Here is a 27,625-nt window from a genome sequence, read left to right as displayed (position 1 = left end):
CGGAAAACTTAAATTAATTAATTAATTTCAAATGGGACATTTTACCAATATACTCACGGACCACCAGTGGTCCGCGGACCACCAGTGGTCCGCGGACCACACTTTGAGAAGCACTGAATTGGCTAGAGCTTGAACACATTGGCGGGACATCTCTAAGCCAGCTAACCAAGCTGGTTTCAGACAGAGGGTGAAAGAGGTGCTGCAGCACAGGCAGTATGAGACAAATAAATACTTTTTGGAAAATTAAAGCATTAAATATGTCACAGTAGAGACACTAAATACAAATACATATCCAAAAGTGAGCATTAAATGTCCTCTTGAACAATATGCACACAGTCTGTGTACAGTAGGGAAGAGCAGTAGCACACAAAATATATACAGATTTTTTTAAATGTCACTTTAAACTGTATTGTTTGTCTGATGTGGTCAGGCTTATTCCATTAATCCTTTTCTTGATGTCTTTACATTGCCCAGCAGTTTCAGGAAATGACCTAATCTTTTCATAAAATAAAAGCCTTGTATTTGTGATCTGTTTTTCAATCAATCAATGTTTATTTATATAGCCCAATATCACAAATGTTACATTTGTCTCAGTGGTCTTCACAGTGTGTACAGAATATCAGTATGACAATACGACACCCTCTGTCCTTAGACCCTCACATCGTACAAGGAAAAACTTCCGGAGAAAACCCACAGTTTAAAGGGAAAAATGGGAGAAACCTCAGGGAGAGCAACAGAGGAGGGATCCCTCTCCCAGGACGGACAGACGTGCAATAGATGCCGTGTGTAAATAATTTGTATTGACTAACGTCCGCAGCTGGCCGTAAGGGGCTGCAAACAGAGTCAGGAAGTATTATAAAATATCAGACTAATGCATGTTGCTTACTGTCTTTTCAAGGGATTTGTTAACAATATGAAAACCAAGGATTAAAGCCAGACTTATCCTTTAAGCGTAGGAGCGGCAGAACAAATAACCCTTGAGTATAAAGGCCAATGCTATCTGAATGCACTTTGAATGTTCGAGGTCAATGACATAACATGTTGTGTTACTACTGGAAGAGATGACAGCCTTGGATTTATTATTTTTGTTTTGTTAAAGAAAGGTTCATCAGGGTCCTTGGTTACTTGAACTCCTAATTATATTCCTCTGGTGAAAACAGTGCTTGTCTTGGTGCAAAAGAGACATTGCAGTAGTAATCATATCAACATTTGAAGGATGGAGAAAATCTGAAAAACCATAGTGAGAAAACGATCGTGCTACCCTTATAGGACTGTCATTCCCATTGTTAGCAGAGTAAGCATAACTTCATTGCTGTTTAGCATCCAAATAAGTGGAGGAATAACGAAACATCAGAGACAGTGACATTTCATTCAACGGGCTCTCCCATTGGAGGCGTGGCTTTATTTATACCCATCATGACCTTTAACCTGTTACGCTATTGGCTTCCGGTCATGCACAACAAATAACACAAATTGGTAACACATTTACCTGAATGTTAACACCCCCACTTGATATCACATTTGTGTTTTGTTTTTTTAACAAATAAAAACAGTATAAGGTTCTCTACCTTACAGAAATTGTTACTCTCCAAACATAAACTTTGCAAACTTAATCAACTTAAACTTTGGTGCAGGTTTTGTCATAACATCTGCCACCATCTGGTCTGTTGGACAATAAATCAGATTTGTTTTTCCCCCCTTCCACAGTAGACCTCAGAAAATGATACTTAATGTCAATATGCTTGCATCTCTGTCTGTTAACAGGATTCTTTGCCAACGCTATTGTGCCCTGGTTGTCTTCGTAAATCGTAGGTAGTGTATATTCACATTTGTCAATGCCTTCTAGTAGTTGTATTAAGTACATACACTCCTGCATAGTAGCTGCTAAAGCCATATACTCAGCTTCACAAGTTGATAACGCGACAGTTGGCTGCTTTTTTGTTTTCCAGGAAACCAGTGGCCCGCTCTCATTAAGGCTAACACAATAACACAGTTCCCTGTCGATTGTACCTTTCAAATATCTCAGTACATGTTTTACAGTAGTCCATTGCTCTTCTGTCGGCTCAGAAAAATACTGGGACAGTTTACTGACAACAAAACTCAAATCAGGCCTCGTGCACACAGCCAGGTCAGGCTACCTACTGCCTCTCTGTACATTCTAACATCCTTCATCGGTACAGCATCATCTAAGTAGTTCAGTTTTTGCTCACAAGGTGTCGCTCTCGGTTTACAATCCTGCATGTTAAACCTTTCAAGTATTTTGTTCACATATTTCTTCTGTGACATCTTTACACATGAATCAGTTTGATCAAAATCAATGCCCAGGAAATGTTTTAGTTTCCCCAAGTCTGTCATCCTGAATTTAGCTGTGAGCATCTCCTTAACAACTTTCAATGCATTGTTATCACTAGCTGCAATGATTATGTCATCAACCCATATTATCATTATCACTTTCCAGTTTTCAGTTTCTTTTGTGTAAACACAATGGTCAGCCGGGTTCTGTAGGAACTCTTTTTCACTCAGATACTCATGCAGCATTTTGTTCCAATTTCTGCCTGACTGTTTAAGCCCATATAGTGACTTTTCTAGCTTGTACACCAACTTTTCACCTTTACTGGATTTGACCTCAAAACCTTCTGGCTGTTCCATGTATATCTCAGTCTATTGGTGCATGTAGGTAAGCAGTTTTAACATCCATTTGGTGTAAAATCAGATTTTCCTGTGCTGCTTTTTGCATTAACACTCTGATACTGGTGAGGTTAGCGGTAGGTGAAAATGTCTCATAGTTTTCGCCCCTCTTCTGACTGTATCCCTTGGCTACATATCGTGCCTTGTATCTTTCGGACCCATCAACATTGGTTTTGATATCATACACCCATTTACCCCCCACTGCTCTCTCACTCTGAGGTAAGTTGGTCAGGATAAATGTATCATTTTCTTTTAGTGATTGCATTTCCTCATCCATTGCAATAACCCATTGTTTTGACTCAGATGAAGTTACAGCTTCCCTAAATGTTAAAGGGATATTGCACATTAATCTGTAACAATAGTCAATATTTGTCAGTAGCTGATCCTCACTTTCCTTACCACATACACTGGCACATAAGTAAGCTGGCTTCTTCCTCACTCTTGAAGGATAACGCCTAAGCTCACTCTTGTCGTCTTCTGTCTCTGTTACCACAGGTATAGATACTGGACTAACGTTAGTATCACACTTGATTTTGCCAGATTTGTTCTGTACCTCAAAGTCATCATCAGAGACAGTTTCTGTTTGTGTTTCTCTTTCTGAATTGGTCTTGGTCACAAACTTCACAAGTCTAGATTTTTGCACTTTTCCACTGTGAGGGAAATAGACCATGAAGGCTGGACTATTTTTGTCATATCCAACAAAAATTCCCTCCTCACACCAGTTTCTTTTTGTCTTGCTTATAGGCATAGCACACTGACCCAAACTTGTGCATTCTGGACAGGTTAGGCCGTCTACCTGTCAGCATAAAGTAAGGTGTCTGTTTTGTGCGGTTGTTAAAGCATCTATTCCTTACTACGGCTGCTGTCTGTACTGCATAGGTCCACATACTTTTTGGCATCTCATTTTCTATAAGCATGCACCTGGCCATGTCAAAAAGTGTGCGCCAATTCCTCTCAGCAGTGCCATTTTGATGTGGGGAGTACGGTGCTGACTTTTCATGTCTAATCTTATTACTGCATAGCAATGCTTGGTAATGTTTCCCTGTGAACTCTGTGCCATTGTCTGACCGGATACATTTTACTTTCCCGTATGGGGCAGTATCGGCCAGAAATCTCTCTGTTGCTTGCACTGTGTCACTTTTGTTTTTAAGGAAATACACAAACACTGCACTGGAGTAATCATCTGTGAATGTTAAAGCATACTTAAAGCCTTCTCTGGATTACGGATCTATTGGTCCTGCTATATCTGTGTGCACCAACTCTAGAGCTTCTCTGGCTCTTACATCAGGCTCCCTGTTCCTGGTTTGGGTAAACTTCCCTTTAGTGCATACATCACAATGTGGAGGTTTGTTTACCTTACCCTTAACTGACATGCCTTTAACAACATTCTGTAACTTCTGAATATCATCATAATTACAGTGTCCTAGGATCTCATGCCATGTCTGTAAATCATAACACCTGTTGCATTGGTCATCACATTCATCATTTACTGTGTTCAAGAAATAAAGTCTGTTCAATTCATAAATGGGAAAATGTGTACCGTCTTTGTGTTGCAGGACGTCTTTGCCCTGCTCGAAGGTTACCGTTGCTCCTTTGGTAGTAGCTGCTCTCACAGAAAAAATGTCTTGGGGGGTACGATGGGATGTACAACGCCTTATTCAGGGTTGTTTTGTGTCTTTTCCCCATGCTATCCAACCTAATAACAACAGCGTCCCCTCTTCCTTCTGCTACACCATTGCACCTGGTACCATCAGCTAATTCCACACAGTGGGATTCAGCCTGGAAGTCATCATCAAACCTCTTGAACTTTGTTACATCCGTGACGATATGTGAAGTCGCCCCTGTGTCCACCATCAGTCCTCTCTCGGTGATGCTGTGCCCTGGCTGGACCTTGTTGTCCACGTCGTTGACTCGGAAAGCATACTCCTCGCCAGTCGTTTCATCCGAAGCTTTCCGCGCGTCGTCCTCCCGTCGCTGCTTCCGCCTGCAGGCCGCATCCCGATGCGTGTTGCTTTTACAATGACTGCACCACAGCTTACGTTGGCACGTTCCGGCCTTGTGTCCACTCAGGCCGCACCTGTAACAAACAATGTCCGCACACTTGGTTCCTTTATCCCATGCTCTTGGAACAGAGGGTCGTCTCGGTCTCAACTGCTCCCGCGCCCTCATGACGTTGTCCTCTGGTGGCGGTGTGCGCATTTGCTCAGTGTCCTCATAGCTGCGGAGCTTAGTCTTAAATTCCGCAAAACGTATTGTCCGGTCAATTTGCGTGATGTGGATGGCGAATGGTTTAAATCATGGGTCGGCAACAGGCGGCCCGCAGGCCATTGTTGGCCCGCCAGCAATAATATTTGGCCCGTAATTTTGAGAATCACTAATAAAATATTATTTTGAGATTTTTTTTTTTTTTTTTTTTTTTTCAACATAAAAGCCGCTGATTGATCGGCCGCCGGTCACTATCGGCCGATATTCACTCTTAATAGTTTGATCGGTGCTCTCTATAAAGGCCGATCAGGAGAGCTGGATCTGATCGATATAAACGAGGCGAGGGATAGCTGTCATCTTCCCTTTACAAGCTTCAAACATGTATTTATCGTGTGATTTTGGAAATAAAAATGTCATATTCTGAAAGCCAAGACTTTGTTTATTTAAAATCAAACAAAACTATAGGTTACTTACGTAACCCCAGTTCTCAGAGTAACATGAAGTGAGATGTCTCACTATGGGATGCGCCTCATCGCGGAGCAAACAGAAGCATCAATCTCATTACGCCAATCCTGATTGGCTGGTGATCTTGACGTCAGCGTCAGGGAAATCACCCCCTATAAGTAGCTTGCGCCACGACGCACGCGCCATTCAAAATAAGCACCTCTTCTCGCTTCACCATAGCAAGGAGGGCCGTCTGGTGAGACATCTCACTTCATGTTACTCTGAGAACTGGGGTTACGTAAGTAACCTATAGTTCTTATTCATAACACTCCGTTCGATGTCTCACTATGGGAAATTGTAGCTCCCGTATTGCCAGACGAGCTTATCTCGAAAATCACCAAACCAACCAGAACTTAACAGGTAGAGCTCTGACTCAACCAGGTGCCCAGCACTGCTTGAGTCACACTGGGAGCAGAACGTCCAGCCTGTTAGGAGGCAGACAAAAGTGAGCGGCGAGGACCAGCTCGCCGCTGCACCAATGTCTTTGATGGGAGACATCCTGGACAGAGTCCAGAATGTAGCCAGACCCTGAGTCGAAAGAGCTCGCGGAACCGAGGGTGCCTGCGAACTCTGACTCGTATGAGCCCCAAAGCAATTGCTTCCACAGACCAGTGGGAGAGCCGTTGCTTAGTAACAGGCTTGCCCTTGTAAGGGTTAGCCCAGGACACAAGGGGTTGGTCATTATGACAAAGCACCCTTGATCTGTCCCTGTACGTGCGTGAAGCACGGGCTGGACACGGCAAATCCGGCCGCTGTTCCCCGGAGGAATACAGTGGCGGGGAGGATGCCTCAATGTCAAATGTGGTACCCGAACCGACCGCCTTAAGATAAAGGCAGGGTTAGGCTTCAACCACACTCTGTTTGCCTTGGGGCAAACTGAGTGCATGAAAACTGTACAGATAGTGCATGAGTGCCACTGGCTCGCTTGGCAGCTGCCAGGGTCAGCGTCATGTCACACTGTATTTAGATTGTACCACTCACGGGCCAGGCCCATAGAGCCAAGCGCTCTGGGTGTGGGTGAAAGATCGCCCCCCCCCCCCCCCGCTTGGGACAGTATGTCCCTGCGTAGTGGGAGCTGCCTTGGCTGCCCGCACAGCAGCTGATATATCTCCGCTAGCCAGTACATAGCTAGCCAGTGCGGAGCTATCAGGATAAGTGTGTGGCGTTGCTCTCTCACTCTGGCCAGAGTTGGGGGTATCAGAGCCAGGGGTGGGAACGCGTACAGAAAGCCCGGGGGCAGGGGCGGCGCCAGGGGGTGCTGAAGCACCCCCCAGGATTGCCAAAGCACCCCCTAAGCACCCCCAATAAATATATATATATTTTTTTCTTAAAAAAAATAAATTATTATTATTATTTTTATTAAATTAAATTAGAAAGATTATTGATTACATCAATGCAAATGTGAAACAAACAAATGTTTGACCAAAAACATAAAGTCAACACAGGTGATATGATTAGGCCAATGGCCAGCACCCATTAGATTTTTGACCTATCCATAGGCTAAAATACTTTGTGACACTTGAGTGACTTCCTGTTAGCTGGAGCCCCACATTATTTGCTAACAGCAAAGTGAAAAATTGATCGTTTTTTAGTCCTTAAACATCCACGTGTGGACACTCAATCGAAACCACCTGAAAGCAAGAGGGATTCTGCACATAATATGCTTTGTGAGTACAGTAGCTTACTTCTTGGTCTCTGTGTTTCATTCAAGCTCTGCGTGTGTGTGTGTGTGTGTGTGTGTGTGTGTGTGTGTGTGTGTGTGTGTGTGTGTGTGTGTGTGTGTGTGTGTGTGTGTGTGTGTGTGTGTGTGTGTGTGTGTGTGTGTGTGTGTGTGTGTGTGTGTGTGTGTGTGTGTGTGTGTGTGTGTGTGTGTGGCACAAGCCATTTTGTGTGCGTGCGCGAGTGAGCGAGCGAGAGAGAGAGCTCGCGCACCGGTGGGTATCTACTATCTACCGGAGATCGTTGTGGTTAGCATCTGGTGCTAACTAGCCAAGCTAACGGATATAAGGAGCTTTTTCAACAACAAGGTGGAGGGAGAACTCTCTCCTGTTTGATTGATTGATTGAAAAGTTTATTAACAGCTTGTATATTGGGTACAGTACAGTACAGCTCAAAACATACAATTGTTAAGGGGATGCAGACCAGAGAAAGACTTTCGTCTTGTTTACATCAGGGTCCCCCATTTCCAATTCATCATATCATTTAAGACATATAAGACATATTTGACATACAGATGGCTTATTTACAATTTACATACAGGTGGTTTTTTACATACAGATTGCTTATTTACAATTTTCATTTTAGATTTCGTTCTAATACATCCTAACCGGACATTTAAGACATACCAAGTCTACAGATATACAGTTAGTAACAGAGTCTAAAATGTGAGTATATACATAGATGGGGGGGAAGCTGTCCATTGAACGACAGGTTGAGATTTGTACCATTACCGGGGCCAGTTTTGCAATGCTCTCCCCCGAAGGTGCTCTTTAAGAGAGGTTTTGAAGGTAAGTATAGTTTTACTTTCCTTTACAGTTATGGGAAGAGCGTTCCACCTTGATGTGGCATAATTGCGAAACGTGTATTCCCCCTTTTTTGTGCCAAATCTGGGTTTCACATGATTTGTGGAGCTCCCTCTGGTGTTATGATCATGGTATTCCTTGACCTTTGGGAAGAATTTTGACATGTACATGGGTACCATAGAGGTGTAGTGGATCTTGTAGACCAGGCCCATTGCAAGTAGCTGTACTCTGTCGTCTACTCTAAGCCATCCTAGGTTGTCAAAGTGGGCAGAGGTGAGGTGGGTTCTAGATGAAAGGTCAAGCAGTAGTCTGACCAGTTTATTTTGCGATGTTTGAAGATTTATTTTTAGCGCCTTGGAGGTGCTATGGTACCATGACGTGCAAGCATAGTCATAGTACCCTTGAATGAGTGCTCCTGCCAGAGTTTTCAGGGTGTTTTTGTTTACCAGAGAGGAGATCCGGTATAGGAATCTAGTTCTTTGATTGACTTTTTTTATTACATTGGATGCCATTTTGTCACAGGAGAGGTTTGCCTCAAGAATAGATCCTAGGTATGTAATTTCCTTCTTACTTGTGACAATAATGTCACCCACTGCAACTGAGAAGTCGTCGGATTTGCTGAGATTATGTTCCGAACCGAAGAGAATGGACTCTGTTTTACCCAGGTGTAATGATAATTTATTTATATGTCAGACTGAGAGTCTCAGATAGCCTCAGCTCAGGTGAAGTAAAGGACTCTCTCAGTGTTTAGATAGTTCACTTTAGTCTAGTTATCTCAGTGGGTCTCAAACGGTTTGTTTTAAAAGGGGAGTGATTTGTAAAATATCTATAAAGAAATAGAAAATCTGTTTATAGTTCTGTTTCATTGGTGTTGAGAGATGTATCCACAGATCTCTTAATGTTGCTCTCCAAGTGCACCAGATTGATGCTTTTAACTTCAATATTTAAAAAAAAATCTTCCCGGGGGAGCATGCCCCCGGACCCCACTAGAGGAGGTGAGGACCCTCCTATAGGAGGGGAGGTCCACTCCCCACTTGTAAAAATAGCACTTTACCCCTGATTACACCTATATGCCGTGAGCTGATTATCGAGCCTTCATTGTAACAGTCGCGGGTGCACTGTGTGTGCGTGTGGGGAGTGTTGCAGTAGAAAATTCAACTGTAGCGCTGGTGCATTAATGGGAAACCCTTAATGTTGAGCACCCTCTATGAAACGTCAAGCTACCCCACAGCACCCCCTAGAGAAAATCTCTGGCGCCGCCACTGCCCGGGGGCCAATTGTGCGCGAGTGCATCCACGCCTAACGGTGCATTTAGATCGCGCATCGAAAAGAACAGCTGACACTGAGCGTTGTCTTTCGATGCGAACAGATCCACCGCGGCTCTGCCGTAACGCACCCACAGCTGGCTCACAATCCTTGGATGTAGAGTCCAGTCTGCATAAAGTGGTATACCTCTGGACAGTAGATCTGCCCCGAGGTTCATCACTCCCGGTACGTGCGTCGCTCTCAGAGAGAGGAGACGTCTCCCGCTCCATAGGATAAGTTTGCGCGCCAGTGTGTGTAACTGGAGAGAACGCAAACCCCCTTGGCGGTTAATATACGATATTGTGGTCGTATTGTCTGTCCTCACGAGGACGTGATGTCCCCTGAGGAAAGGCAGAAAGCGTTTTAGGGTGAGAAACACCGCTAAAAGCTCCAGGTAATTTGTGTGTGCCCGCTGGAGGTCTCTGCTCCAGAGACCCCTCACCGGGCGACCTTCATAAATACCTCCCCAACCTGTCAGACATGCGTCCGTGGTGACCACTTTCCGTGAAAGGAAAGCACCCATAGGCACACCTTGTACTAGAAAAGTCGGGTGCAGCCAGTGGCGCAGTGCCATTACGCATTTCACAGTAACCATAACTCTCCGCAGTTATGGTTACTGTTATGGGTTTAGTTTTAGGGCGGCCACCCAGCGCTGAAACTCCCTCATGTGTAAGCGTCCCAGTCGTACGACCAGGATGGCTGACGCCATGAGCCCCAGCAATCGCAGGCATGATCTGAAGAGAACATGTTTGCGCAGCTGGAAAAGAGCGAGACAAGCTCTGAAAGCTTTCACTCTTTCCGCTGACAAGCGAGCTGAAAAGGGCACCGAGTTCAGGTGTAAACCCAGGAAGAGTATAGTCTGCGCGGGGCACAACATGCTCTTCTCTGTGTTTATTATGAAACCCAGGTTGAGCAGGTGCTTTACGAGGACATTTGTCTGCGTAACAGCCTCCTGCTCCGACTGTGCGAGAAGCAGCCAGTCGTCCAGGTAGGTCGCCAGGCGAATACCCTGTTGTCTTAACGGGGCTATCGCGGCTTCCGTACATCGTACAAACACCCTTGGACTGAGAGACAGACCGAAGGGGAGTACTCTGTATTCATAACAGATCCCCTGAAATGCGAATCTCAGATATTTCCTCTGTGGGTAATATACTGGGATGTGAAAATACGCATCTTTCAGGTCGACTGATGTAAACCAGTCGTCTTGTCGCACGAGCCGCAGCAGAGATGTGTGAGTGAGCATTCTGAACTTATATCTTTTTAGATATTTGTTCAGAGCCCTCAAATCAAGTATTGGCCGAATTCCGTTCCCTCCCCGTTTGGGAACGAGGAAGTACTTGGAATAGAAGCCGCCCTGACTCTGCTCGGTGGGTACAATAGATATAGCCCTCTTTTCTAGGAGTGAGAGAATCTCTCTCTCCAGAATATGGGCTGACTCTCCTCGGGCCTGCAAATGCAGAATGCCCGAGAAGCGAGGGGGGGTGACGGTGACTTGGAGTCTGTAGCTCCGTGTAACTGTCTTGAGAAACCCAAGCAGATGTCGTGAGCATCTCCCGCTGTATGCTCCTTAGAGCCAGCTGAGATGTCACGTCTCTTCCCCTCTGAGTCTCTATTTGTTGTGTTATGGGGCCCTCCAGTGTCTGAGCACTGTGGTGCCCCATTTCGACAATCCCCACCGACACAGCGCATGCGCGTGGCGGTGGTGCCCTTACGGCTCCAGCCGGCACTGCGCATGCGCGTGACGGTGGTGCCTTCACAGCTCCAGCCGGCACTGCGCATGCACGTGGCGGTGGTGCCCTTACAGCTCCAGCCGGCACTGTGCATGCGCGTGACGGTGGTGCCTTCACGACCCCAGCCGGCACTGTGCATGCGCGTGACGGTGTTGCCTTTACAGCTCCAGCCGGCACTGCGCATGTATGTGACGGTGGTGCCTTCACGACCCCAGCCGGCACTGCGCATGCGCGTGACGGTGGTGCCTTTACAGCCCCAGCCGGCACTGCGCATGCGCGTGACGGTGGTGCCTTCACAGACCCGTCAATTGTCCGCCCTTTGAGAGAGGCCGTAGCTGCTCTCAGAAGGGGAACAGTTGACAGACTGTTTATTGTTTTTATTGTTTTTCTTTTCATTTTTTCGAGCTGCGCCCTTGGTTTGAAGCCTGGATGCGTCAGCGGAAAATGTTTTATGACAGAAAAATCAATAAGTGTGTGACATGTGTTTACGCGGACTTGAGGATGGTGTTGAGGCATCTCTCGAGGCGGCGGGAACACATTTAGAGCTGGGGAACCGTAGACTTCCAGCTCTGTCACAGAGGGGAGAAGGAGGGGCTGTCACGCCGCTCGCTTCTTCTTCCTCGACTGCTGGCCGAAATTCTCGGTTGGCTGCGCCTGGGCTGCAGCCGGAACCGGAGATTTTCTAGGCCAGCTCGCCCTCGTCCCCTGCCTGGGCTGGGGACTCGGGGCGGACTGCGACCTCTGCGTTTTCGGTATTTTGAACCGAGCAGGGTTCGGAGCAGCTTGGACGAAGGGCTGCCGCTGCGAAGGCAGCGGCTGGGCCCTTCGAGGGAGGCAGAGGTGGAGGGCCTCGTCCTCCTTCTTTTTCGACTCGCATCTTCTCTGCATGGAGGCAAGAGCGGAGCCGAAAATCCCCTCGGGAACGATGGGCATGTCAAGCACATCCTCCTTTTCCCGGTCTGGGAGGTTGGTGAGGTTGAGCCATCTAGCTCTTTCCTGCACCACCATGATCCCCATTGTTTTGCCCGTGGCCTGGACGGCGCAGCGTTGGACACGGAGACAAATGTCTGTGACCGCGGCCAACTCATCCAGAATGGCCGGTCCAGGATTACTCAACATATCCTCACAGAGCTCCGCTTGGTATGCGGTTAGCAGTGAGGAAACGTTCAGAGCCCTGGCGGACAACGCTGCGGCTCTGTAGGACCGTTCAGTCATGGTCGACTGGAAACGGTCCAGCTTCGCTGGCAGTGTGGGGTTCCTGCTTGGTGACGGGCCCATCCTCGGTAGGAGGTGGGCTGCCACCAGCAGTTCCATATGCGGATTAGGCCGAGCCTCTGCGGGCGAGACCATGGTGAGGTCTCGCCGGGAGCTCCCGCCTGGTGAGGCGTGGGGCTCCGTTCCCACGTCTCTTGCCGCCACCGGGTCCCCGCCTGACACGGCGTGGGATCCCGGTTCCGCAGCTGCCGCTGTTAGTGAGCCCCAGACCGACACAGTGAGGGGCTCAGTCTCTGCGGCGGACGCCCCCGTGTCTTGATTGCCAAACGGCGAATCAGTGGACATGAGGGAGTCCTGTTCCAATAAGCTAGCTTGGTGTGCTAGCCGTCGGTGGAGGCTCTTTCGGGTGAAGCGGGCACAATGCCCGCACGAGCCGGGGTTGTCGATAGCCTCCTGGGCGTGTTCCAGCCCGAGGCAGGACGAGCAGACCTGGTGTGAGTCTGTGCCTGCTATCTTCAACCCGCAGCCGCATGACCGAGCCTCCGAGTCCCTGACTCCTCTGGTGTGAGGGGGAGAGGCGTCCATCTTGTTCGCCTCGTGGCGTGGAGAGGACCCGCTCGTAACAGGTACGTCGTTGAGAGAAAAAGTGTTACCAACCCGTCCTTAATCCGGAGAAAAAGGGACGGTGTGGGTCCTTTGTTCTCAAAGAATATTGACTGGTGTGTCAATATACTTCTAATCTTTTTCTCCTCCGTGAGAGAGAAAAAGAAAAGCGTCCTTGCTACCGTGGTGTCGGTAGAAAGGGGAAGCTAGCTAGCAACAGGTGCGTAGCTAGCTTGAGAAAAAATCAAAACCTTACCTTACTTTCCGGGGAAAGAAACGGCGAGGTCGATTTTAATACTAACTGGCGTTAGTATTACCGTCTTCTTGCGAAACAGAAGGAGTAGCCGGCGAGCGCCCGTCGACCGAAATGTTTATATTTGGGTTCAGTCTGTGGACCGTTAAGCTTGTCCGGCTACTATAGAGATGTGCTCTGAAGCGAGAAGAGGTGTTTGAATGACGCATGCGTCGTGGCGCAAGCTACTTATAGGGGGTGAATTCCCTGACGCTGACGTCAAGATCACCAGCCAATCAGGATTGGCGTAATGAGATTGATGCTTCTGTTTGCTCCGCGATGAGGCGCATCCCATAGTGAGACATCGAACGGAGTGTTATGAATGAGAACTAGTTTTTTACGCAAATCCACGTTTATTTTGAAATGAGCCGTTGCGACTTTCGACTGATTTCGATAGAGCGGGTCACATATGGCAAATTGGGGGGAACCAGGTCAATTAAAGTACTTATTTAACTATATATTAAATACATTGAGTTTGAGTAAAATACTTGGTTACTGATTAATTTAGGTTATAATATATTAAATTGCAAAGCAAAATGCTGTAATTGATTTATTTTGTCCTTTGGTATTTTTTAAAGGTTTTCGACCTGAAAGAATCCTAATATGTCCTTGAAAAGTTTAAATAAAGAAAAGGAAAAAGGATTCCAGTTGTCCCTCAAGCCTCTCAAATGTGGGCAAACACTCAAATAAATGCCAAAAACCCAGAGAACTTGACAATACTTATCAGAATAATGTTAAATAACACTGCTACCTAGTTAATAACTCTACTTTACTCAGTGGAGGCTCGTCCATTGAGGAAAGGAAGAACCATCCTCCCTAAAATTTCAGAGAAAAATAAACTTTGAAGAGAACAATAAATACACCTCAATTTAAAAGATAAGTCTGTTAAAATACAGATAATAGCCCTGGCTTTGGGACTGAAATGGGGCTAGAGAGGACGAGCCTCCCTTTGGGCGGGTTTAGCCAGAGGCTCTGGATTGGGCGCCTATATCATCAGTGAACCCAAACTTACTTGCGGTGATGGCGGTCTCTGCACGTATTATATACTCCGTCACACTTTCACTGCTTGACTTTAGGAGTGATGTCAATTCAGTATATAGGCTGATAATACGTGGTTTACCTGTGCCAGCATAATAGTCTCTTAAAATCTTCAATGCCTGCCGACCATTATCCGCCGCCTCCCTCATCACAAGGGACAAACTTTTGTCATCAAGAAATGGGATAAGCTCTGCATAAGCCTCTTCATTTTTCCCTTCATCGTCCGCCTCTTCATCTTCCTCAATTATGTCCGTAGGACTCCTTAAAATAGTATTCTTCAGTCCCTGTAAGCGAAGATGGCCCAAGAATTTCGTCTCCCACAGTTCATAGTTCTTTTCATCCCCGTCAAACACTAGCCGAGACCAGCGGCTACTGGATCCTGTGCCCAACCTGCTCATGGCGTTAGCTTAGCTTGCTAATCCACCACACGTGCTACGTTGCGACTTTCCATCGGTGGACAAACGCCGGAAATACTTATTTGGGTGTCTCTGGGCCCATAACCTGTTAGCAGAGTAAGCATAACTTAATTTCTGTTTAGCATCCAAATAAGCGGAGGAATAACGAAACATCAGAGACAGTGCCATTTCATTCAACGGGCTCTCCCATTGGAGGCGTGGCTTTATTTATACCCATCATGACCTTTAACCTGTTACGCTATTGGCTTCCGTTCCGGTCATGCACAACAAATAACACGAATTGGTAACACATTTACCTGAATGTTAACACCCATACTAAAAAAACGTTGTCTCATTAAAAATAATAATCATAGGATTTGACATACCATGAAATCATTTTGATTATCTAGCTCTATCTCGCACAATTAAATAACTGTCTAGTTTATCAATTTGCTCACTCCCTAATCCTATTTCTGCTCACAGAATACTTTGAAACATGTTCCTGCACATAACGTGTTTTTCAAAGATAATGGTGCCAGGGTCAGGCTGTGCAGGTGGTCTGACTCCCATACAAACACCTGCCAGTATTTCCCACTCATTCTCCCATACACCAATGCATTTTAAATGGTAAATGGACTGCATTTGATATAGTGCTGTTCCATTCTTTACAACCCCTGAAAGGTCTTCCATATTCAAGCTAGCCTTCAACCATTCACACACATTCATACAGAGAAAAAGGCAAACATTCACACAGCCATTTGGAGCAACTGCTATTTTTATTTGTTATGTTCAATCTGGCTATAGGTCGTTAGAAATGATTCCTCTGTCTGGATTCTAAACAACATCTGTTGAGAAATATGTCTCTAATGTATGAAGTGTTTTTTTAAATGCTATGATCTGATTGAGAACATCCATTGGTTGTATTTGAACAAAGCCTTAGTGGGCAATGCCACATTACTTTTTTTTAAACAAAACTGAGAGTAAAAACTGAGGAGAGTTCAAGGGGTTTACCTCTGTTCCTGAAAAAAAGCTTTTGCTGAAGTGCCCTAAAGCTGCATTCCTTCTAATGTCCAGCAGGAGGCAACTGATGTATAGAAGTCTATGAAAATGTTCCTTATTCTCCCATGATTCATTACCTCAGTCAGTAAACCATATTAGTAAGGTTATAGTCCTGAATGCTACTTTAAAATCTTCTTCAAAACAGTTGTTTTTTTCCACGATAAATCAGTGTTTCTTTTAGGCCGTGCCTATCTTTTGATTGACAGGTCAGTAGGATTATCTGGTTTGCGTGTTTTTGTATTATGACTTTCATGGTGTGTTTATAGTTCATGAAAGTCTTGTTCATCTTTAAATAACTTTTCTAAATTGATGGAATAAGAGTATCTACAGTAGTATGAGTCATCCTGCATCATGCCTGTTTCATGGGTAAAAATACCTTTAGAAGACTCGGGGGGGATTTACTGTACGTCTTCAGTGCTCTCTGCAATATGAATGTCACTTTCAAAAAGCGTTTATTTTTTAACTTGTGTTACGTGCCAGGCAGGCTGTACTGGTGTGGTTTTCCTTCCCTCCTGTGTTTCTCTCTTCTCCCTGTCTTCTGCACAGCTAATCAGCAGCTGATCGGTATCTGCCTGTGCACCTGAGTCTGATGGCTGATTGGATCCTCTCACCCTCAGCTGGCCTATCAGCAGCCAGGGCCGACCATAAAGGAGGCACCCAGGAAGTCTTCTCGCTCTCTCACTCTGGGCCTGTTGCTGATGAAGGAGCCTGCAGTGTTTAGCCACTAAATTTCTTTGTATTGTCTGACCTTATTGAAAGTGTGTTGAGAGGTGGAGGAGTTAGGTAAGTCTGGGCTACCCTGTAGATTTCTCACCACGTAGCTAACTAATGTTTAGGCACACTAGGTTAGCGGATTGTTGCCACCCCTGTATATTGTTTTGTCAAAGTCTTTGTAGTTTAGTTAGTGAGGGTTTTTGTTTGAGTTTTGGTTTCAAAGGATAGATGTAGAGATAGGCCTGGTTTTGTTATGCTTGTTTCTTTTGTTTGGCGCAATCCTTTGACTCCTCCTCCTCCTCACCAACTAAGGTTTCAGTTACATGTCTGTTCGGTTCTGGGTTAAGAAAATAAACCTTTTGTAAACTGTTACGCTGACTCCCTCATTAATTATTGGTTGTATGTTATTGTCTCCAGGTCCCCTAGACCTTAGTGGGGACGTAACACTTGCTTTTAACTTGCCTTGAGCAGAGCAACAAAGTGTGTTCTGACACGATTACACATAAAGTGGGAGTTAGTGCTCCTGCAGTGACTTCGAGGAGCAGCTCCTCTGCTATCTCATCTGATGGTGGAGATTGTGGCAGGGAGATCTATAGATTAAATGAATAATTTAAATCCGGCATTTCCGTAAGAAGAGTGTTTGTGGTCTCACCAAAGCCCTCGACTTGTTAAAGCGTGGCCATGCATCAATAGACATGTGAAACAGATGGTGTATGAATGATCTTTCAACAACACTGAGAGATGTTCTTGACTATGTTAATGTGCTGGATGCTGTTCAATGTGTACATAATGTTTACGCTTCATTCAAGTATAGGAGTACTTATTGTGAACGATGCTGCGAGATTGATGAGATGAGAATTCTGCCAAGCACAATATGTATTCAAAATGGATGAGTGGAGATTAGTTCCCAAGAGACAAACAAGGAGTAACCCTTTAGGAGGTCGACAGGAGAGATACCTGCAGTGTTCGGTGTAACGAGAGGAGTCAAGTTGATTTTCCAGCCCTGTAATTGGGCTCAATGATTGGAGTGATGTATTTATGTATTTACAGCAAGCCTGGGAATGAATAGTTTCTTCAGAACAACAAGCGTGCAAGTCAAGTGGAGTATTCAGTGTTTGCCTGAATAGTTAATTGCTCAATTGACTGCATGAGATTAAACAACGTGGAGTCCATTTGTAACGGTGAATTATGGTTGTAAAAAAGCATTTAAATGCTTAATGTTGAAAAGCCAGTAAGAGCTTTTATCCTGAAGCCCAGGCCAGCACTAATCCACCTCAAACATGCATCACGCATCAGTACAATTGCCAACTTCCTTTCTAATTTGTTTCTTCTGAAAACCTGAATCTTTCACAACAGGACTTTGTTTTCAATCGTTTTTGGACAACATTGGAGGTCTATGGTATTTGTGTATATCAGGAAATAAATTAGTAAATACATTCTCCGGAATTTGTTGACAATAAGAAAATATTTAGATTTTAGATCTTTGGCTTTCTCATCACGTTTGGGAAACGTATTTCAGGTACACCTCTCTAATTACAATAAGAGTGGTAATCACCAACCCCAACAAAGCATCACAATTAGGTTAACTCACACAACGTTGACATTTTGCCAAGATCTTTTCAGCTATAAAGCAAACAATGTTTATTTTAAAAAGAGGCTTGTGAGAAGTCATACATGTATTTCATGATCACACTTAGATGCATAGTGGTGTATATAGGCGTTAGGAACAAGAGATTGCAGTGCCAGACTAGGTTTTGATGGCAAAACAGCAACAATGTCACCACATATTTTGTCCCTAGAGAGCACTGACTACCGCTCATTATGAACATTCAGCATCATTTTTTAATTCTCACACAAAGGTCCACACACGTATACCTTGACACCAAACTTGCCCTCGCTCCCTTTTCTACCCCTCCAGCAAAAAAGCCAATTATTTCCGCAAATAAGCATTTACAGCTTCATTTGAGTCCCCTCAGTGAAGTCATTAGACAGATGGTGCAGCAAAGAGAGGATCTGCTCTACTGAGAACATCAACACATCCAATCCCCTTTAGACCTCTATCACTGAACTACTGTGAGAGGGATTATAAGCAACGGACAAGTGATATGGTGATGTATCCAGGGAATGGATTTGCCTATTTACACTGAGCTATACCTTTAAATGTCAAAAGATATATCCAGTTTCCGTTAATGTTTCATTAAAAGCAAACTAGCAGCAGTCATTTCTACTTTTCATAATTGTCTTCCTAAAAAGTGGACTACTATATCACAATATATAGTGTTCTTTTAATTTTTACAGAAACAATTTGTTTAATTTTTTGCTACTGTATGAAGGCATGCGTAACATATTAAACCATAAAAACCTGTCTAGATTTATTCAAGCCCTCAGTCACAGCCTATGATATAAGAACCAATGTTGTATTTGTGATTTTTAGTGTCATTTAAGTATACAAAAAATGAGGCATCACAAAACATTGCTATTGTGATCGACTTTGTATGAGTAACCTGGCTTGTTTTTGGCCACTTAACAGATGTAAACAAACATGTATAAGCATGCAGTTATATATTAAAGTCCTCTTTATAAAATGATAAACTATATCATAGAATATGAAAACAAAAATATTTTTAGGATCTTCAGTATTATTCAAGATAGAAAAAAAAAACTGTCAATGACATACTGATAGAAACGTGTTTTTAAGTAAGCATTGCGCATACTGTAAGACTCCCATACATGTACACTCAAACTATTTGGATATGTTTTTATGCATGCGTCTTAACATTAAGCTGTTTTTGGCTCTTTTCTGCTGTAACAATGTAAATCTCCCCTCTGTGGGACTAATACAGGTATTCTGATTCTGATTGATATGTCGAAAGGTTAACTTTAACTCAAACCACAATCAGTTTACCAAACACACCAGTTAGCTGTGTTTTTACTCAAGGATCAGCAGGGAGCATCAATAAATGGCACTCACCAAAGCAGGAGTTGATGAAGCCGTACCAGCTGCAGCCGCTCCGCCCCAGCAGCCACCTGCCCCGGATACTGGAGGCGAAGCTGAGGGTGGTGCCGAACAAACACACCAGCATGTCACTGATGCTGATGTTCAGCAGCAGCATGTTCACCGGCGTCCGCAGTTTCTTGAATTTGCAAAACAAAAGCAGCACGACGAAGTTGTTGAGGATGCCAAAAGTCATGATGAAGCCCAGCACCACGGAGAGCACGACGAAGCCGGCGGGAGACAGCCTCCCTCTGGCTTCATCGTGCTCGTCCACCAGCTCCATGTCACCGCTCTGGTTAAAGCTGTAATTCAGAGCATCCTGACCAGAAAACATCCTGCTGTCCATGCATCGGAGCTTGTCCTCACTCTGAGGCAGTTTTGGAGGAGGGTTGGTGACTTTGTTTAAAGTTTAAGAGCTTCCTTCTTAAGTCTTTCTCTCTGCTGTGTTTCCTCCGGGACATGAACACCTGAGCACTTCATGTTTTCACATTCCTCTACAGCTGCTGAGAGCATGCAGCTGCTAAAATGATGTTAAAAAACTGACACAAAGGCTAAAAAGAGATGAAAAAATAAAGGTCCACCTGTTACCGTGAAGCTTCGCGCGTCCCTTTCTCCGTATTCAGCTCATTTCAGTCAGCGTTCAGCCTTTTCGGACTCCTTAATCATTTGCCAAAGATATTCATCTCTATTCTTCAAAGTAAATGAAAAGACTCAATCTTATTCTAGCAGTTTTTTCCTAAATTGGGGCAGTCTGTTCCCTCCAAGTCACCACTATTTGATGCATTGTAATCACAGTGAAGACTCCGGCAGGATGAGTGTTGCGTAAAGTGCGCTTTGCTCAGTCGCCCAGCATCATATAAAGGAGGCTCCTACGTCACGGGACATGGCTCCTATACTGTAGGTCACGGGACATGGCTATGACAGGGGCCAACACGGTGTGTGTGTGTGTGTGTGTGTGTGTGTGTGTCTTCTGGAGTCATGTTGTGAAATATAGTCAAAACTTAAAGGGGACCTATCATGCAAAATGCACTTTTGTACGTCTTTTATTTATTTATTTTATTTTAACCTTTATTTAACCAGATAAAAGCATTGAGACAAAATCTCATTTGCAATGCTGACCTGGCCAAGAAGGCAGCAACGTTACACATAACACAAACGTATAAAATACAGAGAATATAACTAAGAAACAAAAGACGAAAAAGCAGTCACTACATTGTGCACACTAGGACAGTAAGAAAGGTGCACTACTTATTACTGCAAGAGCAGCTGGTGGTAAGGACTTCAGACAACTTCAATTTAAAACATGCTATTGAGACAAGTGCCGTCAGTTTGAGGCGTGATTGAAGGTCATTCCAAGACCAAGGACCATAATAAAAAAGACTCCTTTTCCCAGCCTCAGTCCGCACAGCAGGTACCTGGAACCGTATCCAGGCACTGGATCTGAGGTTGTAAGAGTCACAAACTGGAGCAAATCTGGCACAGTACAGTGGAAGCTTACCTAAAATGGCTTTATACATTAATAAAAACCAATGCTGCATCCTACGCATACTAAGTGCGGACCATCCAGTTAGGCTATACAGTTTGCAATGATGAGTCCTATAGGGTGCATTTGATATAACGCAGTGCAGCATGGTAGAGTGGGTCAAGTTTGGCCAAAACAGTGGGACAGGCAAATCTATAAATGGTATCACCGTAGTCCAGCTGGGACAGGAATAAGCCAGAGACCAACCTTTTACGGGATGAAGTTGAAAAACAACATTTAAGTCTGTAAAGGAAGCCAAGAGTGAATTTCAATTTCTTTGATAGAACTTCAATCATGGTGTTTGAAGTTCAGATTACTGTCCAACCAAAAGCCCAGATATAGGTATCGACAAACTCAACAGAGATGCCATCAAGGGTGTCAATGGAGAAGCAAGAGGATGCTGACTTGGGAGCAAAAAGCATTGCTTTGGTTTTCTTACTGTTCAAAAGCAGTTTGGAATCAAGAAGTGCATGCTGCAGCGTGATAAAATCTGATTTTAAATTGGAAACGGCCATATCCAGAGAAGGAGCACAGTATACAACAGTGGCGAACCGTGGCTATCACAACTGGACCTTAGACACACCCATTTATTAACAAAAGCCGAAGGCAGGAAAAAACAAGAAACTAATTACCAGAAACAAAACCGGGGAGCACGACAGACAGGAACAAACTTACGACGGGAACAGGCAGGAGACACGGACAAGCATAGGTGACAGGGACATGAAATGACGACGAACAGATTTGGAGCACAGGGGAAGACAAGACTAAATACACAGAAGGGTAATCATAGGACAAGACACCGCTGGCAGGGGAGGCAGAAACACAAAGGCAACAGGTGAACACAATGAGGCACAATCAGACACAGGAGGGAAACTAACGACAGGAAGTCAAATACAGGAAGTATAGATCAGACAGACACAAGGATGAAAACATGTCAAAACAAAAAGGTGGAAAATGAAACAAAAATCCAAAACCATGACACTGATCCAGATTTGAACACTGTCCTGACGTCAGGACGATGGCGCTACGGCTATTGGTCAATTATCCACCTATCAGGGGAATGAGAGGTTGGGCCACGGCCGGCCATTGCTGCTCGAAAGCGCTGGAGACGCTGTAGTACATATGCCAGGCCTGTAAGTGGCGCTGTAGTCTGCCACAAAAGCAGCGAAGAAGACTTCCCTTGCATGGTTGCTCTTCTGTTTATTCTCCGCTGTGGCTCTTTTTCTCCCTCCCCGAGGCAAGCGTTTGCGCCTCCTGCTTTAAAACAAATGAATAATGACTCTATATAATCGTATGTAAGGGATAATGTGCAGCGACGCGGTCATTATGGGGAAAAGAACACCGACAGGCTGATCAGGAGCCCGACACGAAGCGGAGGGATCTAGATCGGCAAGGAGACGTATTGTGTGAAGAGAAATTTAAGATGTTGTTTAATTGCTGATATATTTATGATCCACGTCACGTATTCAGTTTCTTCCAGTTTGTCTAGAAGTCTCCTAATCAGGGCTCTATAAATAAAGAACTACGGCAGATGTTTAATGCAGCCGAACCGTGTATTACAATGCTATTATGTGATGACTTCCAAAGAGAAAAGCAAGCACACTTGGAATAAAGTATTATTTTCTTTTTTTTAAATGTGTTTCGGATTTCATATCGCATAAACACCATATCCAAACGTGCATTGCGGCTAAACAATCCATATTGATTAAGAACATGTTTTTATGAACCACACAGCTTCCGGTCTTCCAAGACCCGACTGGACAAAAAGACGTGGTGCAGGCACGAAACATAGCCTACTACCAATAGAAATACATTGCTTTTAAAATCGTTCTGTGTGACACGAAAAAAAGGGGAAAATCATGTTGGTGAACACGAATCAATATATTAAATGTCGTGACTATAACACGAAATGCCGTGAGACTGGGTTGCAAGACAGAAAGGTTTGAGCTATTTACACACGGCATCTATTGCACGTCTGTCCGTCCTGGGAGAGGGATCCCTCCTCTGTTTCTCTCCATGAGGTTTCTCCCATTTTCCCCTTTAAACTGTGGGTTTTCTCCTGAAGTTTTTCCTTACGATGTAAGGGTCTAAGGACAGAGGGTGTCGTATTGTCATACTGATATTCTGTACAAACTGTGAAGTCCACTGAGACAAATGTAACATTTGTGATATTGGGCTATATAAATAAACATTGATTGATTGATTGAGCTCCATACTGTTTCAGAAATAAAGCTTGGTTAGTGGTTAGGAGCATTACATGGCATTTAATCACTGCAGCGTTTAGCTGAGCTCTCCCGGTAGCAGGGGAAAGCTGCATGATGCTACAAAGGGGCGTGGCTAGCAGCAGAATCAGCCTGTTTGCAACAGGGCTGCAAAAGAGGGGTATGAGTGAGCCAGTGGCGTAAGAAGGTTGTGATTGGCCCCGGTGCAAATATTGTTTTGGGCCCAGTGGCGTATCTGTCGACCGGTGCAGCCGGTGTATCATGTGATACCTTGCGTGACGAGCTAACTGTTTAATCAACCTGTACTGTACTGTAGCTAGCAGCAGCAAGTTCGGCAGCATTATAAAAAATGTAATAGCTTGCATTTATAATGTACAGCAAACCAAAGCACAAGAGCGGCGCTCAAAAGAGAATGACAAGAGAGAACAAGGAGATGTAACAGCTAAACTGACGAAATTAGACAGCTAATGCTAACGTTAGCAATGTTGAAGTGCAACGGGAACCGAAAGCTAACGATAGCTCACCTGCCTCACCACCACCATTGCCATCTAGCTCCACAAGTGAAGCTGTATCCGTGGCTGTGCGACCTTCTTCTCCAGCCAGGAGGAGAGGCTGGATTTGGCTGTGCCCGGCGGTGGTCCAACAGTTCCCCCAAGGGCCCCAACCGATAGGGGACTCTATGGTGCTATTAAGACCCCCGACGCCAAGATCAAAAGCTATATTATAGCAACCAGTCCATGTAAGCCTACCAGCCCATTCCCCAGAGACAAATATCAAGGAAACAGGTGTAATCCTCTTCTTTGTTCGCTGTGCCGTTGTCAGGCTGTGGTGGTTTGAGGCCAGGGCAGATTGACAATAAAGTTGAATTTGACTTTGACTTGATCAGTCACAAGGTGCCATGTGACCACACAGTGGGGGATCAGTGATCTGGTCATGGGTCTATTGTACTCTGATAGGGTTATGGGTCAGATATCTCATGACTAAGCATGTATTCACTGTAAAAAATGTGGAGACATTGCTCTTCATGTTGTTTGCCTCTTTTGCAAAAGATTAAAGAACCAGAAAGAGATCTCTTTGACTAGTTAATATCAAGAATTTCCACCACAGTACACAATATGAGTACTTCTGTCACCTCTGTTAGAAACAGAGCAGTGCACATCCTTACACAGTGCACAACACTTTTAGCCTGCCCCTGCATTTGTTTTGTTTATAGGCATCCACAATTTATTAGATCAGTAAATAATAAATCTTATCTGGGGAAATAAAAGAAAGCAAAGCATGACAGTTTGTCTCTGCCAGACACATCGTGGGAAATCAGACTGACATAATATTGTCAATTTACACTATAGACCTCACAACTATTTTCCATAATTTGTTCATGTATAATATGTATACTATTGGCTATATCCTGGACAATAATATAGAATTCTCTTTTCTTTTCTTTTTTTATACACTGTAGGGCGTCCTACAAAATAGATTTCTTCTGTCAATGAAGGTACAAGGTTCAAAATATAAGTATTCACAACGATATACTCAAAATGTATACACACACAACAGTACATTCAAAGGCATACATGTCTGTTCTTGTTGTGAGTATTTGTACAATGCTTTGGAAATACTGTATATGCCAGTATGACTGTGCCATAAAGCAACTTGAACTTGAATCTGACAGCGAGAAGGAGAAGATCCTTTAATTTATTTACTTGCATTTTTCCTGCAGAGCTTTTCTGACAGTGGGATCGTTATTTGACATGAGTGCTGCTATTACCTTACAGATCTGCTGCTGGAGGAGCCATCCAACAACCAGCTCGCAATTACTGTTCCTCACTCATGTGGTTTGAACATTGGTTGCATTTTTTATTCACCCCCACAATAAAAAACTATTTACAGAAATTGTAATAACTGTCAGTTATTGAGGATTGGCTTTAATGTGAATACCTTTTCTAACTATACATAATCCGAGCAGAGCTTTGGAAGCTGAAGAAGAGCATTATTCAAGATGGATTCACGTTTTAACTCTTAGAATTTTTATTTTCAAGAAGAAACTGCAACTCAGAATATCAAAAATGTAATCTTTGCCCAAAAAAGGCAGATTTTTATTTATTCCACTGACAGTTTTAAGTTGTCTCAACAGGAAAAGCACAGGTGGAATTAAGGTATGCTTCAGATCCTATATCTATAACAGCAACTAAAATGCTTTTAATTACACTAACAACTCACAAGTCAAAATTGTGTTGAAATGTCACTAGTATTTTGACTCAAATACATTGAGGTTGATACCTAATTCAAAGGGGCTATATTATGTTAATTCACAGCGTCATATTAAGTGCCTCTACTCTGACATGTTTACACAAAAAAGCCAATAGGCCATCTTTAATTAAAGCCAAAATAAAAATAAAATAAATCCTACCCTCCAAAATTAAGATTGTATATTTCACAAATGTAAAAAGTGAAGTGAGCTTTAGTTGTTCAACATGGTATTGCAGAAAAACGTGATTTTACACACTCAGTTCAAACAGCTGGCACCTCCAAAATAATGATGTGAGCGTGTTGGATAAGGGCCCAGAAGGATGCAGTGTAAGGGGGTAGAAAACCTTATGAATAAAAGTCAATCTCCATCAATCCTCACAAGAAGGACTCTCAACTGCTCACAATTATAATTACCTTTAGAAGTGTGAATATATTTGTTTGGCCAGCTGTTTATTGATTGCGTTTCTCATTCTATCTCTTTTTTCTTTTAATACCGACAGTATTTACTATTCCCTCTGCCTTTACCTCTCGGTGTAAAAATCCTGTCTGAGTTACTCTTTGTTTGTTTTATTTGTTTACCTGTGATGGTGAGAGTATACTGCACCATGAAAACCAAAGCCCAAATGAGCTGTAATAATGTGAGTCTACTTTCAACAGTAAATAAGTAAAAACACATCTGACGCCTGTAAAAATGTTTGTTATATAACTTTTTGTTATCATTTTTTCATGTTTTTTTCTCCAGGATAACTTGTCAGACTTTCTGAAAACAACAACCTGACAATCATGCCTACTTCCTTATTTCCTGTCTCAAATTCAGTTATTTTGAATTATTTACAAAACTAGGCTTCCTAATGTGACCTACGACACATCTTACTATATATAAATAGTATATGAGTCTTGACTTTGCTAATGTAACCCAGTGGCGAACTGTGTCACAACTGGACCTTCTGTAGACACACACACGCCTGTCATTTCAACCAGTGCTGGAATTGGGCCGGTACTCACCGGTACGCAGTACCGGCACTTCTGGTTCTGACCCATGGAGTACCGGCACTTCTTGCTCAGTACCGGCATGCTGGCGGTACTCCGGTACTCATGCACCGGGTCCGTGCCAGTACTCAACACTCTCCCGCCGTTCTTATTATACATCCATATATATATATACAGCCGCCCGGTACTCAGTAGATGCGTCATGAGGTGCCGAACGGACATTCTCATCGCTCTAACCGCTGGAGTTTCACAGCAGCTGTCAGCTGTTTACTCCTGTCATTCAAACAGAACGTGCTGGAGAGGGGGCGGGGCTTATCTTCTCCATGTAAATACTGTGGTGGAAACGACTATGTCAAAATTAACCTATTTGACCGTGATTTAATAGTAATACACGTTTCAAAATAATAATAATAATAATAATAATGCTGAAGTAACAACATACTGAAAACTGTTAGTAAAACCATGTTTTAATGCTTTACAATTTACATACCTAGATGCACGTGTGTTGTGTTTATGCAGTGCAACTCCCACCCAGTGGGTGGCTATGTAGAGTGATAGAACAGAGCAGGCACGCCCCCGAGAGAAGGAAAGCAAGTCACGTCACAAATTAGCATTTCTAAAATGTTAGCGTGGATTAATAAAAGTGCAAAAAGACAGCGGTTGTCGCCGGAAGAAACTTAAAATACAGAGAATGCTGTGCCTGTGTTGGAAATTGTGTCTGAAGGGGAGCTTTCTTTGGTTGATCCTCCTGCTCCAAGTTCTAGTGCATTAGCATTAGCACTAGCTCCGCCGCCTCCTCCAGAGCCTCTAACGTTAGCTGCTGCTGGCTCAACTGCCACCACCAACACCGGGCAAAGCGATGCACCTGACTGCTGGACAACGGACCAGGTGCAATATTTTTGCAAGACCAATGCATGGCTCCTTCTTAAAGATAAGAAGCTAGGATGTCGGATATGCAGAGATGTCAAATCTTTGGGAATACACACTGGACAAGGACTGAAACTGTCAACTGAATGGGGTGAGTGTGCAGTGTCTCATTTCGGTGTTGACAAGGGAAAACAACAAGCTAGCCTGAGAAAAAAAATCAAAGAACATAAAGAATCACAAGCCCATGTAAAAGCTGCTGACATCCTTCATCTGCTTCACGTGAAACTATTCAACATCAAGTGCAGTCTATGCATAAATCTGAATTAGACACCACTATCAGAGTTTTTAGAACGGCATATAAAATTGGCAAACATAGCCGGCCATTCACAGACATGCCAATTGATTTGAATGTACAGAAACTGAATGGGCTGAACGTGGGCAGGGTTTTGCACTCCAATAAAACCTGTGGCGAAATCATCGACCACATAGCTCATGAGCTGAAGAAAAAA

General features: G+C 44.0%; 1 protein-coding gene across 1 annotated transcript in view; it reads right to left on the bottom strand.

Annotated features, from left to right (window-relative positions):
• tmtops2b (teleost multiple tissue opsin 2b) overlaps positions 1 to 20,075 on the bottom strand; it is a 51,066-nt gene extending 30,991 nt beyond the window's left edge. Inside the window, exon 1 of the mRNA XM_034213826.1 lies at positions 19,242 to 20,075. Within this exon, the coding sequence (XP_034069717.1) occupies positions 19,242 to 19,611 (370 nt within the window). The 5' untranslated portion in view covers positions 19,612 to 20,075. The remainder of the gene's footprint in view (positions 1 to 19,241) is intronic.
• Positions 20,076 to 27,625: the final 7,550 nt, after the last annotated feature.

The sequence above is a fragment of the Gymnodraco acuticeps genome, unplaced genomic scaffold (genome assembly GCF_902827175.1).
Source record: "Gymnodraco acuticeps unplaced genomic scaffold, fGymAcu1.1, whole genome shotgun sequence".
NCBI lineage: Eukaryota > Metazoa > Chordata > Actinopteri > Perciformes > Bathydraconidae > Gymnodraco > Gymnodraco acuticeps.
Note: the sequence above shows the minus strand (reverse complement) of the source record. Positions and strands in the feature narration are given on the sequence as shown.